The sequence below is a fragment of the Setaria viridis genome, chromosome 6 (assembly GCF_005286985.2).
Source record: "Setaria viridis chromosome 6, Setaria_viridis_v4.0, whole genome shotgun sequence".
Classification (NCBI taxonomy): domain Eukaryota; kingdom Viridiplantae; phylum Streptophyta; class Magnoliopsida; order Poales; family Poaceae; genus Setaria; species Setaria viridis.
The window spans coordinates 4,010,861-4,027,663 of NC_048268.2; the positions used below are offsets into that span (position 1 = coordinate 4,010,861).

Genomic DNA, 16,803 nt, shown 5'->3' on the forward strand with positions numbered 1-16,803 from the left:
TACTTAACTGCTAAATGTGACCATTGTATCAGCCCACTCAACTCTTAAGGTATACTACAAGCACAGCTGGTATTACCGTCCATTCCTCCAATTGTGGGGTCATAAAGGCCAATATTGGCCTTTTGTTACGTCAAAAAAGGTCAATATTTACGGTACTAGCAGCACAAAAATTGAACTGCAACTAGCATGCAGAAAAATAAAATTGGCCCGCAATGCTACAAGGAAAACAAAGACCACAGTTTCCTATTTAAAACAATCTATCAGGAGTAGTATTTATAAATGTCTCCACAAAAAAGGCATCTGTTCTACAACTTTCTTGAGCATTAATCTCTCAAGTTCAAGGGTTCACTATCACCCTTACAGCCACTAGATCTGCTAATAGTCAAATCCTGCAGCCAGCTACAATCTAATTAGTAATTATTAGATTGCAAGGTGCTACATACAAGGTGGCATGAAAAATCATGCTGTTCCCTAATTCCAGGTACTTCGTCATCTAATATCATCACTCTCCATAAGGGGGCTTTTAGATGCTGACCTCTTTAAGCTTTTACCAGAGGAATCTTTGGCCTTACCAAACTTCTTAATTGGCCTTTTTATTGATGTTGTACAGCTTTGCAGATTTTGCTGCCCTCGAAAGTTCTTTGATGACCGTACTACCTCATCAAAAGCCTTGTGCAGTGCATCTTTAGCGACTGCATAGATTTCAGCAGATTTTGAACCTTCTTTTGCACATTTCACTGCATCACAGCAGAGATCATTGAACCTTGCAGTTGAGGGATCCTCACGGTCTCCCCTCAGATCAACATAGTTATCAGAGGTTATTATATTTTTTGCGTGCTTTGTCCAACGTTTCAAGATATATGCTTTTGGAAGGGCACGTACTCCTTGGATAATAAAAATTCGGAGAGCATGCCTGCACAACATACCACAGCTCTCAAACAGGCAGCAGCTACAATTCACAGTACTTTGATCTGGACTGAAAGAGACAGTGTGTATCTCCTCATCACCTTCATATCTTGTGACACGGTACTTGTGTACTGTCTCATCCTCGAGTCTCTCTGCGTGGTACCCAAAAGACTCAGCAAATTGCCCCTGAAATATGCCAAATATTGTGCTAGTGAATATTGAACTCCCTTGTTTTTCTAATGGCGAGGCAGTACTCAACGGTGGCATTTGAAAAATTGTGAAATAATCCGCCTGAACTTCAGCTTCAAATGAACTGGAAATAGCTTCTCCGAGTTGCCAAACCGCCACCCGCAATTCAGTCTTCGAAGAAAAATACTTCTCAATAACCTTCTCTATATTTTCACAGGTTGTTGGCATCTGGTTTCCGGGATAAAATACCTTTTTCGTGTATGAAGGGGCCCATTGTTGGCGAATATCATAGAGAGACTGTAAAAGCTCATTATTGCTAAGTCCATGCTTTGTGATGACCGAGCTCCAACCCGATTCAAACAATTCTTCTATTCTGGACCCATCAATGCACTTCCTCAGATCAGTTATGAAAGGCTCTAGATCTGGAAACGTACCATGTAGCTCCTCCTTCACGGTGTCTAAGATATGCTTTCCACAGAAAATATGGTGGGTATGAGGTAATACTTTGGCAATAGCAGCAGTCATTTCTCGGTTCAACTCTGTCACCAAAGAAATAGGTGGCCCCATGTGCATTGCTTCAATCCATTTTTCAAATAACCATGTAAATGACGCTTCAGACTCATCAAGAAGTAGTGCACAGCCAAAAACAACTGGCTGTACATGATGATTGACACCTAAGAATATGACAATAGGGATAGTCTCCTTGTTTTTCCGGTATGCTGTCTCAAACCGAACAGCATCACCAAAATGGTAGTAAGCCATCCTAGCTTTAGCATCAGCCCAGAAGATATTGGCTGACTGCCCATTCTTTCCGTGCTGCACGGCGTAGAAAAATGAAGGGTCCTCGTCTTGTCTCTTCTTAAGATATTCAAATAGGCTTTGAGCATCCTCTGGCCCTAAATCATTATACCGCATCTCCCTAGGTTGCTGAGAATCTCGGCCCTTCAGAAGGAGATTGCGTGTGTCAGCAAAATTATTTGCAATCACAAGTACCTCACCTTGCGAGCGAACACAGTGAACTCTGCTTGCTGGTGCTGGGTTCAGCTCATGAGTATGCTCTAGGATGAGTTTGGAGACCGTCCATACATCTTTGCCCTTCCGAATTATCTCAAACAATGCATCACAGCCATCCCTAGAGGGGTCCAACGCACGGACTCTCTTGGTATCCTCTCCAATGTTCTCCCGGCCTGAATGGTATCGATGCCTGGAGCACACGAGCTTCAGCATCTTGAGTGACTCATCTTGCGACTTGCGGGACTGCCGCACACGAGCTTCGAACCCCGCACGGCTGGCATATGAGTAGTAGAATGTCTTGGCAGACTCAAGGGACTCAAACTCCATACCAAGGTAAGGGTCAACCACAGCATCACCCTCAATGGCAATGTAATGCACTCGGCTGGGCAGCCCAACCTCGTGATTGTGCTCCTTGACAAGCTTGGTAACAACCCACTTGCTATCACCTCTGCGGAGCACCTCGAGCATGGCATTGCAGCCCTCCCTGATGGAGGCAGGACGCTTCCTCGTCTTCTTCCCAGCCGTGGCCGCTCGTTTCTCCTTACTGAACCCTTCCCTCGAGCACACAAACCTCAACATGATAATGGACTCGCTGCACTTGGACTTGCGTGACCGGGCAATGCGGACGGAGAACCCAACACGGCCGGCATAAGCAATGTAGAAGGTCTTGGCGGCCTCGCCGGACTCGAACTCCATCCCCAGCCGAGGCTCCAGGCAGGCGTCGGACTCGACCGGGAAGAGGTCCCTGCAGACTGACTGCGGCTGCGCCGCCGCGGCGGCCGGCGGTGGCTGAGCCTGGTGGTCGACGATGTGGACGTTGTGCAGCGGCATCTGGTCGACATGGGGGCTGACGCCGAGGGAGGCCCAGAAGTTGATGCTATCATCCTCGAGGTCCACCACCTGGGGCTCCATCATCCCGTGCGGCTGTGCCCCGCCGCCAGTCCCCCCCGACCTCGGTTAGCCTGCCCCCAATCTCCTCCCTTGTGCTATCTCCTCCACCCCAACAGAAAACCAAGAACCATGGAAACTACCAGCTGCCGCCCGCCGCCGCTCGGACGCCCGCCAAATTGCTGCGGGGAAGCAAGAAATCTGACGCTTCGACAACCCCACGAGCGCAGAAAGAGGAATCGGAAGCAGGTGGCTCCAATTGCGGAAATGGGGAGCAAGAACCCTAGAGAATTTGACTCGGTGAGACCTGGAATTCGACAGAAATGAAAGAAAGGGGGGCGATTTGGGGGGAGCGGGGGGAGGAAAGGCCGTACCTTTGGGCTCCGGCGGCTTGGTTGGCTGCTCGGCGCTTCCTGCGGCGGCTGGCGGCAGCTGCTACGGTCAGCTGGTAGGGGAGAGCATGTTTCGGACTTCGGAGTGAGGCTTGACTCGAGAAAAAGGGGAGAGAGAAGAAAACACTTGCAAATGGGTTACAGAAGCGTGCAAGTGTCTAGCCCAGTCAGCATAATTGAGATTAGGCCCATACAACGTGTTTGGATTGTTAGGCTAAATTAGCTCTTGCCACATCGAATTGAATCAATACTAATTACGATAACGACATATAAATTAAATATAAAATTAATTGCATAAGCCCTAGGCTAATTCGCGAGACAAATCTATTAAGCCTAATTAATCCATCATAACAATTGGTTAGTGTAGCACCATATTGTCAAATCATGGATTAATTAGGCTTAATAGATTCGTCTCTCGATTTAGCCTCCATCTGTACAATTAATTTTGTAATTAACTAATATTTAATACTTCTAATTAGTATCAAACATTTAATATGATAGGCCTAAAGGCTCTAGGGAACAAACACCCCCTAAGTCAATCAGAATTGAGCCCATGGGTCGTGTCAGTTATTGGACCGACATCACGCGTGTTCAGCGATTTGCTTAAAATCCCTTTTCAAACTTTTCGGAGTTAACACATTTGATCAAAATCAAGGAATGCAGATTGCAGAACTTGAGGAATAGCTGGAGCAAGCAAGCGACCTAAAGGATCGGAAAACAGAGTGTGAACGTTGTCACTTTCAGCCTGACAGGTGTGCTGGCCGGATTCAGAAATTAGAGCGACTGAAATGAACACAACGGTGGAGCCTCATATTCAGGTGGTGATATTAGATCTCAGTACAGTGCATAATTCCTGTGGACAAAACACCAGAACCAATCTACTGCAACCATTCTATGGCTAGCAATCTGGGAAACCAAAACTGTTCAGACTGTCTGATCATTGATCAACCCCTACCCAGCAACAATCTTCTGAAGTTTCAGAGTTCAGACCAACCAAAACTGCTTCTCCCTGACACTAGAATGACTAGGACTTTAGTCCTGTGAACCTATCTGAACAAAGAGAAACTGAATCACCCAATCATCATGCCATCAAATCTGGGACGAACTGTGATGCTTTCTAAGCGAGTAGTCGCGAGGAGATCATAAGAATACACCTTTCCCTTGCTGGCCCGTCTCCTTATCCACATCTGGGTATCTCAGCTGATCAGCCGCTGCAGGCACAATCCAAACAATGTTGCAGTTAGACATGCAAGAATTAGCATGCTCATAAACATAGAAACTGCTGAAAGCCTGAAACAGTAGTTCTGCAAGTAAAACTACTATGCAGATGCTGCTTCTCTCACTGAAAAAGGACAGAGCAACCATTCCCACAACAAACTGAATTCATCTCCCACTTAAATATGCAAACACTAGCGGTTTGAACTAGTTTTAGGCCATCTATGACTATGAATGTAAACATATAAGTAAACCACAAGATCATTCTACAGATACAAAACTGCATTTCCAATAACAAGCACATTGCACAAGCAGCACATTTTACGGCAAACTAAATAAACCCAAAAGAGATATCAGATGAAGCTATGCACTCATTTACAATAGTTCACGCTGTTTATGACATGCATTCCATTCAGAGCAAAGATTCAGCGCTACAGAAATTCAGAAAAAGCCTGTAAGTTCAGATCTACCGTCTACCGATTAACTCTGCATGAACACCATCAAGAACCTCTGGAATTCAGAACTAGAAATTGAGAATAAGCCAGCAAGAAGTTCAATTAACAAGCACAAGCAGCACATTTTACAGCCAATAAAATAATAAACCCAAATGAAACTATAGACACTAATTGAAAATAATTTACAATGTTTTATGCCATGCGTCCCATTCAGAGCAAATTCAGAACTACAGAAATTCAGAAAAAGCCTGCACAACATTTACAGGGAAAAACAGAGGAAATTCAGAACTACCCATTAACTGTGCATGAACACCATCAAGGAACCTCTGCGATTCAGAACTAGAAACCCAGACAAACCCCGCAAGAAGCAATTAACCATCACTGACCTCCGGTGTCGGCCCTGAAGACCACGATGTCGAGGCGCTCCCTGCTGCGCGGCAGGTCCGTGACGAGAGGGGTCAGCTGGCCATGGCGGCCGGCGCGGATGAACAGCGTGAGGCTGCAGAACTGCAGCGTGAGGTGCGCCAGCTTGCTCCGCAGCAGGATCGCCGACCTCCCGGAGTACTGGAAGGAGGCCCAGTTCTCCTCCCTGAACTCACCGGAGCCGTCCGCCAGCACCCACCGGATCTCCCGCTGCTGGGTAGCCGCCGCCACCACCCACCGGCGAAGGCCAGCCAGCGGCGGGCACGTTCCGTCCAAGAACTTGACCCAATCCGGCTGCACAAGATCATCAGATTCCTCAGGGGTTGCACATAAGTGACAAATTCGGAGTTCTTGGAAGAACGGCAGAATCATTGACGCGAACAATTCAAGAACACAAGAACTCGATCGCACAACGAAATTAGGAGGTAGAGGAATGGGAGGAGGGGACGAGGATCTCACGTCGCTGGCGAGCGGCAACTCCGGCTGGCCGTGCTTGGAGGGGATGGCCTCGACCGCCCACTTCATCGTCGGGCCGAAGCAGCCGCCGTCGCCGACGGCGACACCGGCGCGGCAGGGGAGGCACCTCCAGTTCGCGCGGAGGAAGCGCCCGTGCGCATCGTGCAAGAGGACGACTCCAGCGCCGGAGGCCGTCCCGACGGCTCGCCACATGACGGCCTGGACCTCCCGCTCGCCCCGGTCGCGCTGGGCGGCGGCGAGGCGGCGGCAGGGGTGGAGCGGTCCGCTGGGGTCGGGGCCGCCGAGGTACCGGCCGTAGACGCCGCGGAGGAGGACGTGGACCGTTCCGGGGCTGCCGCCGCCGCTGAAGCTTCCTCTTCCTCCTCCTCCGCCGGCGGATTGCTCCCTCTGCACGGCCCACGCCGCGTGGGGCGACGCGCCGCGCGCGTCCAGGAGGACGCCCCGGCCGTCCTCGGCGGCGTGGAGGTACGTGCCGTGCTCCAGGCTCCGCAGACGCACGAACTCCGCGCCCTCGAACACCTCCATTGCTGCCGGCGACTTCAGAGACGGGGTGGCCGAATCTGGTGGCTTCTTGGTTTCTTGGCGTCGCGTCGCGAGGAAGACGAGAGCAAGAGAGTTCGTTACGAGACGGTTACGTTGGGGCGCGGTGGGGAAGCATTTGAAGGCGCCGTCAGCACAAAGTCCAGTCACTGACGGGTGGGGCCAAAACTTGGCCCGATCTGGCGAAGCCAACCACAGCCACCGACGGGTGGGGCCGAAGATGGTCAACGTGAGGCAAAGGCTGCGACCTGCGAGTCAACGAGGCCAATGCCGGCGTATAGGTAATAGGTTCGCCGGCGACGAGAAAAAAAATACTTCGAGATCACAAGCTAGGATAGTCATTTGAATCTGCCCCGTTTGAATCCCTTTATTTTGAAAGTCCGTTTGAATCCCTTTATTTTGAAAGGATTGGAATATACTTAATGGAATACACTATTTATCTTAGAATATGACATTCTACGACTTTCCAAAGTTTAGATATAAGCCTATCTATGTACTGTGTTTTTAATTTTCAACTTATAGCATGCTCTTCGACTCACTTCATTATAGCAGAAGTATGATTGTAGCGCATAAGTATCTCTTCCATGTGACCAACAATAATATACAAATATATTCCACATACAACTATATTAGTTTAATTAATTTGTGTCTAAATTATGATTATTAGAATGGAATTCAATTCCAATGATCCAAACGGGGCCTTTCAAACAACAAGAGAGTTTTGATTCCTGCAAGCGATGCTGTCCAGTTTTTGAAAACAAGTGAATTTACAGAGTTAGATGGATTTGGATCCCATGGCCATGGATGGATGCTACGTACGTAGTGGTCAATTTACAGTGTGTCCTGAGCTGCATGTGCCTCTACGTGTCGAGCTCGAGAGGGTCGGGCGACGGCGAGGCGGCCTTCTTGCCGGGCTTCCGTCGGAACGGCCGGCACGCCTTGACGCTGAGGTCGACGGCGGCGGCGAGCGCGACGAACATGGCGGCGTCCTCCATGCACGTGACGTGGCGCATGGCGAGCTGCACGAACGGTCTGCTGCTCCGCGCCTCCCCCTCAACCTTGCAGCTCATCACGAACCCGCCCCCCGCGCACGCGGCGCCCAGGCTCACCGCGCAGTGCCCCGCCGCCGCCGCCGCGGCCGGCACCGGCGCCGGCGCCTGCCTGTCCATGTCGATGGAGAACTCGCCGCCCTTGTCGCTGCCCAGTGGCGCCTCCGACACCAGCACGCAGTCGTCCTGCCCGTCCGGGAGCAGGTGCAGCCGCAGCCGCACCGTGTCCCTGCTGCTCGCCGCCGGCGCCGACGACGACGACTCCCGCCACGCCTCGAGCCGGCCCCACGGCTGCCAACTGTCCGACGACCCCGTGGTGCCGGCGCGCACGATGAGCCACGCGCCCGGGTTGGACCGCGCCACCGTGTCGCCGCCCGGCGCCGGCACGAACGGAGTGGCCATGAACGCCGCCGCCACGGCCGACCCCGACAGGTCGTGGATCACCACCTTCCACCCCTTCCTCTCCCTTCTCATCGCCATCTCCATGTCCGTCTCCTCGCTACCGCCGGAGCTCGACCAGTACTGCCCGTCACCCTGAGACGGCCTGCTGCAAGCACATCGACATCAACCACCATTATTAATCTCTTCTAATCCGAACCAATAGCTCCCAGATTTCACCATTGGCGTGCAAGTAAATCGATCGAGAATTCGAGACGCTCACCGGCGGTCGCGGATGAACTTGCAGCTGAAGATGGGCTGCCGGGAGCTGCCATGGAGCTGGACGACCTGCGGGTTGAGCGCGACCTCGTCGTCGAACTGGAAGATGTACCGGGGGTCGGCCTCCATCTTCACCCTGAGGTGGAGCTCCGGCCTGGCCTCCGCCGCACCCTTGCCGATGCCAGCCCAGCCATGGTGGAGCAGCACGGGCTTCCCGTCGCGCCACTCCGACGACGACGCAAGCTCCACCCTGAACACGCCGACGAGCCGCTTCCTCCACGTGACGCCGCAGCGCGCGCCGCCGAAGCGGGCCAGGTAGACGGCGACCTCGAGGCACGGCCGTGGGGGGCGGAAGCACCCCGGCGCCGCCAGGGACCTGAGGTCGGACTCGTCGAGGGAGAAGACCGCCGCGTTGGTGAAGGGGTCGAGGTTGAACTCCGGTGAGTGGATCAGGGGCACCTGCGCCGTCTGCACCGGGAAACCGCCGAGCCGGATCTCACAGTCGCAGAGCCGGGAGGACGCCTTGCTGGCGTTCCCGCCGGGGAGCTTGAGACCGAGCTGGCCGACGGAGAGTCTCACGAACGGCTGGGGATCCATGGCGCGCGTCACTGGGAACCAGCTCCCGCCATTGCTGTTGCTGCTGATGAAAATTTGAAATGTCCATGCTGTCAGTGTCAGATTCTATATCAATGTTTAATTTCAGGAAAAGAGTCCTACAAGTTACAAGTTAAATTAGATTTTAAGCATTGCTTAGGTGATGAACTGATGACAGGGTGAACCTGCCCTGAGACAATGCAGTACTAGTGTACTACACAACGTCTGAAACTCTGTGGCCTCCTCCAACAATGCCACGTCACCTAGCTCATAGGAGTCCAACTCATCATTTTGATTATATGGAAGAGAGAAGGGAGAGAAAGTGTATGTACTATCTTCTTCAAGACATAGCTCGTAGAAAGAAAGTGGACCCCTAACTTTATGGATGTGAGAGAGGATACATGACCCAAGATGCTTTAATCAATGTGTTATGAGACAAACCATCGAGGAAGTTATCTCTTAGCTATCATTTTTATGAGATGGACAAGCTTAGGCCTCCTCCAATAGTTGCATATGAGCTAGTTCATAGAATATTAGAGAGAAGAGCTATCTCTTGATCAAAAGATAGTCTTATACACGCACTTCAAGATTACATGGTGATGACGTGTGAGGTCATACATATTATGAGCTATGTGCTAAGAGCAAGATCATTAGAAGGTTTGTCTCCTAGAGTGCTTAGAGCTAGTTACTAGTTTATACCATTGGAGGAGGACTTAGAGCTAGTATGCTAACTCAACTGTTGGAGGAGGCCTAGCCTACGTGGTGTTGTCTCACGACAGAGCTCCAACTTTAAGAATTCTTGTAGTCCCTCATCTGTACATCTAGAACAGTTTTTAGTTAAAGCTGTACGCAGCTCAAAGGTTTTTTTTAATCTAACTTCTTTTTTATTTTAAATTAAATAGAGGTTTAAACTATTTTATTATACTGTACAAATTTCAAATCCTATATAGATATCGAAGCTGGAGCTCTGCCGAATATGCCTTAAAGATATGCTCCTACGCATTAGTTTTTGTTAACGTAGACATACCACAGGCCAAAGTAACTAGGTTTACTAGGGCAAAGCAAAGTATCCGTTTCACAATCCCCTGATCCAGCTAGCCTAGCAAGGTTTAGGATCAGGGCAAGACAAACAAACACAATCATATTTTTTTAGTTTTAGTTGAAAAATGTGTTCATGTATTTACTTAGGTAAATACTTCATTTGTCATAATTTATAGGTCATTTTGATATTTCTAGGTGCATAGTTTTAGCTATGCACCTAAATATAAGCTTATGTCTAAATATATAGTAAATACTGTGAATTTAAAAAAGCTAAAATGACCTCTAATTTGAAACGGAGCAAGTATTTATTTTTAGTCAAAAAAAAAATATTTTACAAGAAAGGTGATTAGGTGAATGTTGATCCAGAATATGCCCATTTGTTAATGTAAGACCAGCCATGGGCAAGGTATCCATCTAAGTCCTACTCCAGCTCTATCCTAGAAGGTTGTGTAAGAAATACGAATGCTGATCCTCTAGGATTAGGCTAAACCAACACAAAGCTACCGATATTTTCCGGTCCAAAAACGTGGTCAGAAAATATTGTATAAGAAACTAAAGATGAATGTTGATCCATCATATCCCCTTTAGAAAACCACTATCTTTCAAGCACTTCAAAAAAGGCACGCAACACCACCAAGTTTAAACAAACAGAGAGCAACGGAAAGCAAAAGGCATCCGGTGCTTTTGCAATCGCAACGGTGGCAGTGGACATGTCAACAATGTCATTAGCATCCCAGCTCGATCGCTGCAACGCAAAGCTGCATTTGCAGAAAGCTTAGTCCGCCAAAGCATCCAGCATCAATGGCGCGATTAAAATTAAACTAGTGATCACTGATCACCCCCGGCCGGGAAGGGAAGGCCCGCCATGGCAGTGGCTGCGCGCGAGGGAGGTAGCCCAACCGCGGCGTGCTCCTCGCCCCCATTTCTTTAAACCGACGCCCAAAGCTTCCTCCCTCCTCCGGCATCCCGATCAGGAGGATGCTTTCTGCGGCGGCGTACAAATGAGCGTGCGGGAGGGGGAGATTCCAAAACCTCTGCCCGCCACCGCGCGAACGAACTCCCCCTCCGCCGGGCAACGCCCACGTCGCCGTCGCCCGCCCCGCACATATTAAAGCGGCCGCCACGGCGTCGCTAAGCTAAATCCCCCCGCCCCACCCCCGATGCTGGCATGCTGCCGCCACCGCCGTTTGCCGTCGTAGCTAGCCATCGCCACTGCCGCCATGTCGACCAGCTGGGACCATTCGCAGCAGCACAATGGCAACCACCGGCGTGACGACGGCGTGCGCCCGCACCGGCGGCCGCGGTACAACGACGACTACAGGGGCCACCGGTCGGGCGTGGTGGAGTGGACGGTGGCGGTGGTGTTCACGGTGCTGGCCGTGGTGGTGCTGCTGGCGGCGGTGGCCGTGCTGGTGGTGGTGCTCCTTCTCCAGCCCCGGTCGCCGTACCTCGCCGTCCGGACGGCGAGCCTCGACGCGCTCGTCTACGACCAGAACGGCGCGCTGGACGACGTGCAACTGTCGCTCCTCGTCGAGGCCCGCAACGGCAACGCGCACTCCGCCGCGGCGTTCTCGCGCCTGGAGCTCCGGCTGTCCTTCGGCGGCGGCGTGGTCCTCGCCAAGCTCCGCGCCGACCCGTTCCAGCTGCCGCCGAAGGGCACCCTGCCGCTGGCCTACGTGGCGCGCTCTCAGGGCGTCCCGCTCGACGCCACCCGGAGCGCCGCCGTGGAGGCCGCGCTCCGCGACGGCGTCGTGCCGTTCCGGGTGGACGGGGAGGCGAAGACGGCGTGGAAGATCGCCGGGCTCGTCGGCATCCACCACTGGACGCGGATGGCATGCGAGCTCCGGTTCTTCTGGCCCAACGGCTCCGCGCTCCACTTCAGCTGCAACTCCAAGTCCAAGTTCTTGTTCTGATATGGCCTGGCCGCCATGTCTGCTGCCGTATCTAGCTAGCACTACTAGCTAGTCTTCCGAGCTCAAATCCATGGTTGGGCGTGGGCGGTGTATGAGAGCATCATGGACGGATCAAGATTCAAGAACAGTAGCAGATGGATTCAGTTTCTTGGGTTCTTTCTGACTTGATTAATTACCCTCATGTATAGGTTGGCAAGGATGATGGTTCAATTCTTTACTACTAGCTCTTTCTACCCATTAATTTGTAAATGAATTCTAGATAGTAGGAATTTGAATCAGCAGAGCCGTAGCCCCAGAACACTTGAGGTGGCAGATACTGGAGGATGGAACAATCAAACTTTTCAGAAATTCTTTGCAACAAAATACCATAGCAGTAATATTTAAAAGTTGATTTGCAAAGGTCATGTTCAATTTGCTGCAAGAATTGGTGCTCCTGCTTTCTTTCATTTTCCTCCTCCCAAGCCAGCTTTTGTTTGTTGGAGAATTGAATGGCAGTGGCAGCCCTTTTGATCCCCCCAAAGGACAAAAGGCAGGGGGATAGGGAAGGATAGAAAGAGACCGCCATCACCGCCATGGAAAGGAGAACCAAAGCGTGTGGGAGGGAGGCATGCGCAGACGGAGAAGAAGAGCTGAAGAAATGTGCTGGGTTGTGCTGGCAACGCGGTCAGTAGGCGCCTGCATGTGCATGTGCTCCCTTTCTTCAGCTCTTCCTTTCCTTCTCCCTTCCCTTTTCTATCTCTCTATTTGCTTGCTTGTGCTTTGTCTAGAAGAAATGGAAATCAAGCGAGCCCGGATCCCAAGAATCTCCAGTCCAACTCATCCACCCAGCCACTCGATCCTCCTCCCAAAGTTGAAATAATCAAAAGCGTCGTCAAAAAGAAAAATCTGACCAAAGGTGTTTTTGGGGGGAATCAAAAGTTGGGATCGAAAGTGTGTATGTACAAGCATAACACAAGGGACATGATGATCAATACTACTAGTAGATCGCTAGTACATGTGTACGTATCTGAAAGTAGTAGACACCGCTGTACCGTATCGACGCCTAACAATTCAAATGATGGAATTGAACACAAGAGCAGAGAATCGAAACTGAAAGGAACCGAACTTGACTGAATTTTACCTGTACTCCGAAGTCGCTTCCTTGGGCGCCCAAGAAGGAGGCGCCGAGCTGCGCGAGGGAGGGAGGTTCGGCTTGCTTAAGTTGAACTCGGTCGATGCACTCTGCTCTCGCTCGCTATAGCTGCTTGCTCAGGCTACAGGGAGAGGAAGCGACGAGCAGGCATGAGGACGGCCGCGCCAGAGCCCCGCCCGCGCACAGCCCGTCGTCCACGGCAAGGCCCCGGGAGCAGGAATTCATGGCGGCCAGAGCAGAGGCCCGGGGATTGGTTGGGGGTGTGGAGCCCCACCAGGTAGAGGCCGTCCGGGCAGAGGAGGAAGAAGAAGAAAGAGGGGTCGATGCAGAGCAGAGGAGGGTGCGAGGAAGGGAGGCGACGGCGGCGACCGCGACTACTTATACCGACGCCGCGGGAGGGAAACAAAGTCGCCGGCTCTGTAGCTAAACAAAGCGCGGTTAGGCGGGCAGAGCACGCAAGCGAGCAGCTGATTAGCAGGTCGAGATGAGCTGTTCTTGCGTGGTCGCGATTAGCAGGGCGATTAGCTGGGGAGACGACGCTACTACCCCTGCTACGCTACTAGTACGACGACGACAGCGAGCGGTGGTGCTGTGGAGTGTCTCATCACGGGACGGGATGGGGTGCGACCGTGTGAGAATTTGGGGAATTGGGATGAGGCGGTGTGACGGCAGCAGCGGAATGGATGGAATAGGGATGCGTGCCAGCTGGATCGCACCGCGGGCCACTTGCGGACTCGCTTTCCGACAGCCTGGCGCGGACCGCGACCCACTCCGGCAGGGAGGCTCCGGCGCGACGCGACGCGACGCGAGCTTTCCCATCCCGTAACCGATCCCCACCTCTCCCTCTCGGGACTCGGGAGTCAACATTCAGCGCCGGGAGTCTATACTACGTATATGTACGTACGGATCACGTACAGAGACTACAGACTATATACAGCCCAGCACCGTCTCCAGCAATTGGAGGTGCGGGTGCTGAACGCATAATGTGACCCTTCAAATATTAAAAATATATTCAATATAACTAAGGTACATTTTCAGACTATGTCATTTCACACAATATTTAGAAATAGTTCAAATACTAATGCTAAAAAATAAATACAGTACTAACCTCATGTTCGACTAAAAAACACCATCCGTCTAGTATTTCATGAAATGAAATCTTCAGGACATCATTTTCAAGTGCTATTGTCGCTAAGTCATTGAGTCTTTCTTATGTCATAGTAGAACGCAAATAGGATTTGAACCACTTGAGTTTAGAAAAGCTCCTTTCTGCAGATGCGACGGTCACAGAAATGGTTAATAAAATTCTGTATGTGATAAGAGCATTGAGATAAAAGGGGCGCTTCTTAAAAATTTCAGAATATCAAGAGAACCTGTAGATTCTTTAAGCAAATCTTGGATGACAATTAATTCTGCAAACAATTCTTGACCACCTTTATGTTCTCCAATCTTAAGTGCGTTCTCAAGATTGACACAAGGAGCCATCAAATTATTATCATCCAAAGATCGCAACCTATCTAAAGTAAATAAGAAACTAAAAGTCTTTTCATACCCTTGATATTGTTCAAATCTCTTGGTGAGTGAAACTATAGCTTGATCAATAACATATATAAAATAATTGACCCGAAATGACTCCTCTTCAGATTGTGAAACATTTGATGCATCATTTGCAGCCTCAGCAAAATGTTTTTCTTTTGATTTTGCGCTTGGGAGTGAACTCTAGGTGAATATCCATCAACATTAGCTTCTGGAATTGCAGATGGAGTCTCAACCTCTATGGCATCATCACCATGGCCATGATCGTCACCAACATTAGCTTCTCGAGTTTCTCTGACAACAAATCTATCAAGTGCATCCTTTTGTGATCGAGCAAAAGCTTCTGATCTTTGTTTCTTCTTACGCTTTTCAGCACCAGATTCATACTTTCTAATTCTTGTAGTAGACATAGGACACCAACGTCTATTCCATAAACAAACAAAAGTATTTGAATTAAATAAAATAGCACATGTACAAGGAATAGCAGTTTTGTTTAAATTCAATTCAGGAAGACAGGAAGTCATGAACCAATGGATATTGGACTGCATCACAAAATTGACATGCGGCCTGCCGCCTGCCGCGGTGTGCCCTCCCGCCGACAGGAACGGGAGCGGGAGTGGGATCAAGGAAACGATCAGAGGATGAGGAATATGAACTGCCGATGGTGCCCTTCTGCCCTCGAGTTTGCGACGGGAGAAGCCGAAGGGGCTGCGACGATTCAGTTGCCGCGGCGGATGTGTCGGATGCGGAATAGGACTCGCGAGTTCATGAGTTTGTGTCCCAAATGATTCAGTACCAGGCTTGTGTAGTTGGGCTGTTAAATTTTGGGGGCCCATCATTTCTGGGGACCTGCTCGATTGCTCACCTTGCTCCTGGCCTTCGACGGTATGTATGTGTCGACATGCGTGGTACGTTTGGACAAATTGAATTGCACGCCCTCGAATCCACTCACTGTTTCTGCTGCACTATAGATGGCCATAAGGCACGAGGCCCGTGGGCTGGCCCACGGCCGAAAATTTGGCCTGGTACCAGCTCGGCCCGGCATGATCTTAGCCATGCTCGGGCTGGCCCGGCCCGTCCTTAGTGCTGAGCTTGGGCCACTGCATCAGCTCGTGGGCTGGCCTGGCCCGGCACGATTAACGGCTGGCCCACCGGGGCACGATGGAGGCACGTTTAGTTGTACTTTGTATATGTGTTTGTATATCCAATACCTTTTAATATATATGTTTGTATGTACAATACCTCTAAATTTTTGCCTTCGAAAATGTAATTTGATGAAGGATTTTTTAGCTAAGCCGGATTAGAATGTGCACGATGGGTCTTCATGGGACCGACGAGCCACCGGGCCAGCCAGGCACGGTTAATAGCCCTTAGTGCCGGGCCTGAGCCGCTGCTTCGGCCCATGGGCTGGCACTTATTATCAGGCCGCCCGTTTGACCATCTCACTGAGAACTCCGGACCAGCTGTGCCCTCGTCTCACCGACGTGTGGGCCCACGCGCCATCGAATTAAGCGTTCCACTCATATTTCTGACCAGAGAGAATACTCCGTGTGCCAGCCTGCCAGGGATGCACGCACAGGTAGATTAGTGACGATATGTGTATGCAGGTCTTGCGTCTGAGAAGAAAAAAAAATACAGTCATGTTTTATCCTACCTGTACAGTCAACAAGCTAAGGTCACTCGTCCGGCGCCAAGTGCGTACCACCGCAAATCATGCATGGTTGCCTGTCAGGCAGGCCTAACATACGTCGTTGCGCCCCCTCTTGGGCCTAACAAAGCGCGCGCGGTTTCTGACCTTTTGCAGACACACAGCGTGGATCAGGGGGTGCAAAACCACTGACTGACGGATCTCTATTCAATTCAACCAACCCAGTAGGCAGCAGGCAACAGATGGATAGACATTTCGGCCAAGAGTTCGGCGGCCACATGGTGCGAGCTGCGTGCCACCTCGCCACGTACCGGTGCCCATGCCATGCATGCTTCGAGCTTACAACACAGCTGCTGCGCCCGCTGGTAACCGATCGGCTTCGGAGTATTTTTAGTTGGAAGCACACTGTTTGGGTTTTGTTTGTTACCTGAGTACTCTGCAGGGCAGAGCTCAAGTTCGGCGGCCACATGGTGCGAGCTGCATGCATGCCACTCCGCCACGTACCGGTGGCGAGCGCACACGTGTATACCCCATCGGCTTCGGAGTATTGTTTAAGTTGACAGCACACTGTTTGGATTTTTTGTTTGTTACCGGAGCTACATGGCAGAGCTCAAATTTTGGCCTCCTCCCTTTGGGAAAAAGCACGAGTCCTTTCTTGCTTTTAGCTACGCGCGCGGGAACTCAGTCCACCTCTCAATCCCTGTGAAGCTCTTGTAAAAAATCCACGTGGAATA

The 16,803-nt window shown here is 50.9% G+C and overlaps 4 protein-coding genes across 6 annotated transcripts; 1 reads left to right on the forward strand and 3 right to left on the reverse strand.

Annotated features, from left to right (window-relative positions):
- Positions 1-246: 246 nt before the first annotated feature.
- On the reverse strand, positions 247-3,529 carry LOC117860900 (protein FAR1-RELATED SEQUENCE 9). The gene is made up of 2 exons (XM_034744324.2): positions 3,372-3,529; positions 247-3,280 (listed from the first exon to the last, which is right to left on the reverse strand). The coding sequence occupies exon 2, from the start codon at positions 3,022-3,024 to the stop codon at positions 490-492; it is 2,535 nt and encodes an 844-aa protein (XP_034600215.1). The 5' UTR covers positions 3,025-3,280; positions 3,372-3,529; the 3' UTR covers positions 247-489.
- A 1,890-nt stretch (positions 3,530-5,419) lies between these two features.
- Positions 5,420-7,063, reverse strand: LOC140223043 (uncharacterized). Its single transcript, XM_072294365.1, has one exon. The coding sequence runs from the start codon at positions 6,482-6,484 to the stop codon at positions 5,438-5,440; it is 1,047 nt and encodes a 348-aa protein (XP_072150466.1). The 5' UTR covers positions 6,485-7,063; the 3' UTR covers positions 5,420-5,437.
- Positions 7,064-7,200: 137 nt separating this feature from the next.
- Positions 7,201-13,544, reverse strand: LOC117860804 (uncharacterized). Of its 3 annotated transcripts, none has more exons than XM_034744188.2 (3): positions 12,874-13,544; positions 8,210-8,842; positions 7,201-8,095 (listed from the first exon to the last, which is right to left on the reverse strand). In XM_034744188.2, exons 2-3 carry the CDS (start codon positions 8,800-8,802, stop codon positions 7,360-7,362), a joined length of 1,329 nt encoding a protein of 442 aa, XP_034600079.1. In that variant the 5' UTR covers positions 8,803-8,842; positions 12,874-13,544; the 3' UTR covers positions 7,201-7,359. The 3 variants fall into 3 exon arrangements, with proteins under 3 accessions (XP_034600079.1, XP_034600080.1, XP_034600078.1); XM_034744189.2 differs by having other exon boundaries at positions 7,201-8,092; positions 8,210-8,845; XM_034744187.2 differs by having other exon boundaries at positions 8,210-8,845.
- LOC117860796 (uncharacterized) lies at positions 10,506-12,168 on the forward strand. Its single transcript, XM_034744175.2, has one exon. It carries the CDS (start codon positions 11,061-11,063, stop codon positions 11,751-11,753), a length of 693 nt encoding a protein of 230 aa, XP_034600066.1. The 5' UTR covers positions 10,506-11,060; the 3' UTR covers positions 11,754-12,168.
- Positions 13,545-16,803: the final 3,259 nt, after the last annotated feature.

What these genes read in the sequence shown, in the direction of transcription:
- LOC117860900 (XM_034744324.2), bottom strand. Translation starts at nt 3,024, where the DNA reads ATGATGGAGCCCCAGGTGGTGGACCTCGAGGATGATAGCATCAACTTC.
- LOC140223043 (XM_072294365.1), bottom strand. Translation starts at nt 6,484, where the DNA reads ATGGAGGTGTTCGAGGGCGCGGAGTTCGTGCGTCTGCGGAGCCTGGAG.
- LOC117860804 (XM_034744188.2), bottom strand. Translation starts at nt 8,802, where the DNA reads ATGGATCCCCAGCCGTTCGTGAGACTCTCCGTCGGCCAGCTCGGTCTC. An exon ending in AAGTTCATCCGCGACCGCCG is followed by an intron (nt 8,096 to 8,209) that starts GTGAGCGTCTCG and finishes ATGTGCTTGCAG; the next exon opens with CAGGCCGTCTCAGGGTGACG.
- LOC117860796 (XM_034744175.2), top strand. Translation starts at nt 11,061, where the DNA reads ATGTCGACCAGCTGGGACCATTCGCAGCAGCACAATGGCAACCACCGG.